The sequence below is a fragment of the Dermacentor variabilis genome, chromosome 11, assembly GCF_050947875.1.
Source record: "Dermacentor variabilis isolate Ectoservices chromosome 11, ASM5094787v1, whole genome shotgun sequence".
Taxonomy (NCBI): domain Eukaryota; kingdom Metazoa; phylum Arthropoda; class Arachnida; order Ixodida; family Ixodidae; genus Dermacentor; species Dermacentor variabilis.
The window spans coordinates 16,565,001-16,567,500 of record NC_134578.1 but is presented as its reverse complement, the minus strand read 5'-3'; the positions used below and the strand labels follow the sequence as shown (position 1 = coordinate 16,567,500).

The window sequence follows — 2,500 nt, the reverse complement described above, 5'->3', positions numbered from 1 at the left end:
CCCAGTGACCGTAGTGCCAAACACGCAGTGGCACATACGCAAGTTGGCGACAAAGAGGCTGATGGAAGGGTCGCACACACCTAGTGTCACCTACCTACTGGCACGCACACAAGTTGGCGTCAAAGAGCTTCATCGCATAACGGCACACACCTGGTGGTTCATACCAAGTGGCCCCCTTGTTCCAAATAGGCAGCAGCCCATACCCGTTCACCCTAGGTCACGCATACAATAGCAGATGCCCACTGGGTTATACCCAGTGGCCGCAATGACATGCGAGCACACCCAGTGGCCCCAGGGGCACATATCCAACGCGCGTGCCTTGAGGCACGTACTTAGTTTCCCCGGTGGCACACATCTTTAGGCTATACTGTCTGCCGGATCGGCCCACGAATCCATCGAGGTACACGCCAAACCCTAGGTCGAAATGGACAAGAACGCTTCAATTTCAATTTCCAGAATTACAAGTATTCTGGTGGATACCAAAGGCTAAAAGCTGTTGGAAAACAGCTTGACTAGGCCAATGGTCCATTACAAGGCATACATGGTGGTTGCATCAAAATTGTAACATTGTTAGACACTCAGAATAAGTTAATTACATACATGCACAATAACAAGACCGAAAATAATATAAAGACTAAGACAAAAAACATAATTGATACATCAGAAAAATAGAAGTATGTGTGTAAGGGTTACTAACAAAACTAATACAAGTCGCTCTGATATAGAGAGTAGATAATACTGACTAAAAATGAAAAAAAAAGACATTCGATACACCAGGCGATAGAAATACATGTGTGTGGGTTACAAAATCAGTAACACGTACAGTTGTCTCTGAAAGAACGATAAACAATTACTGATCACATGTTTACAAAATGCATTCGCAGTTCCTTCGATGAAGAGGTATATGTACCTTTATATTTATTGAAAATATGTGGTAGATTATGTTTTAATGACTGTAGGCTATATTTATTACGAAACCACGAGACATACCATGTATCACTATTTCTTGTATTGTAAGAATTGAATTTTGGTGCCAAAGATGCAGTAGACACTAGGAAATTTTTGAAGGCAGTATTTGAGAAATAAAATGAATTTAGAAGGCGAAACTTGTAGAAATGTTCTATTTTTATCATTTTATGTTTTAGGAACGCTGGCCGCGTTGTCTCCAGATAACCCATGTTGTCAATGTGCCGAATCATTTTCTTTTGCTAAGAAAGGATTTTCATAAGGTTTGTCTTTCCTGTAGTCGCACACTAAGCTACAGTAATTTAAATGGGAAAAAAATAAGGCATAATAAATGTTCAGTTTTGCTTTGGTTGGAAGAAGACGCCGACATCGAGACAGAACGCCTGTGATGGCAGACATTTTTGTGCAGATATTTCCTCGCACCAAGTAAGGTGCGAGGAAAAAGTGACGCCTAATATTTTGTGTTCATCCGCAATTTGCAGTTCTTTACCCGCACAAACTAAGGTTTGATTACTAGTAATAACTTTATTTTTTGCGCGAAATAACATTACTTTAGTTTTCGTAGGGTTTCGCCTTGAATGCCGGCCACAGGACGTAAGTGATAGCTCAACGCCTGAACTTCTGGCGTCAAATTTTTCCAGCCAGAATTTTGCCGGGAAAGCAATCTTCAGGTCTCCTCTTTTCTTGTTCAAAAATTACATAAATTATGGGGTTTTACGTGCCAAAACCACTTTCTGAATATGGGGCACGCTGTAGTGGAGGACTCCGGAAATTTCGACCACCTGGGGTTCTTAAACGTGCACTTATATCCAAGTACACGGGTGTTTTCGCATTTCGCCCTCATCGAAATGCGGCCGCCGGGGCCGGGATTTCATTCCGCGACGCCGTGCTCAGCAGCACAACACCATAGCCACTGAGCAACCACGGCAAGGGGTTTTCTTGTCCTAATTCAGCCAACATGACCGCAAAACGTTAGAAAATGTTATCCATTGTTCCCGCCTCATTCAAGATTAGTAATTTGATCCGCGAAAATGACGGAACCAAGGTCACTCACCTGACTCCATAGCCGGCCAGACATCTAAAACGGTCTATGCGCTCGAGCCTGAGTACGCGATCGTGGCTGGTGAGCGCGCGCACATTGATGGCCTCTCGAAACCGGAGGTACGGCACGTCAAAGCCGTCGAGCTGAGGAACAGACGTGATAAGAACAACGAGAGTGTCACTCTGGGCCAGCACTACTAGGCCTTTAGGTACAGACCAAATTTTCACGTTTTTGTAGCGATTGCGTTATTACAGGGCACCAACCAGCATCCTGAGATGTTGTCGACGCAGCATAAAGCAGGCCGATCCCAAACGTCATGCTATCACATGCAGGGTGCTTCTCGTGGCTTGAGCCAAGGATTTAATCATAGTGGTTACACGCAGCTCGGTGAAACCTACGACGTAAGGTTTGCCGTGATGTGGCGCTCCTCAGTATATAATTATATTACGCCTAATTAGTTAATTAACTGAAATGGATTATTCATTTTGTTGA

The 2,500-nt window shown here is 43.8% G+C and overlaps 1 protein-coding gene across 1 annotated transcript in view; it reads right to left on the bottom strand.

Moving 5' to 3' along the window:
- LOC142564469 (glycine receptor subunit alphaZ1-like) overlaps window positions 1-2,500 on the bottom strand; it is a 13,465-nt gene that overhangs the window by 7,381 nt on the left and 3,584 nt on the right. Inside the window, exon 2 of the mRNA XM_075675481.1 lies at window positions 2,021-2,151. Coding sequence (XP_075531596.1) covers window positions 2,021-2,151 — 131 coding nt within the window. The remainder of the gene's footprint in view (window positions 1-2,020; window positions 2,152-2,500) is intronic.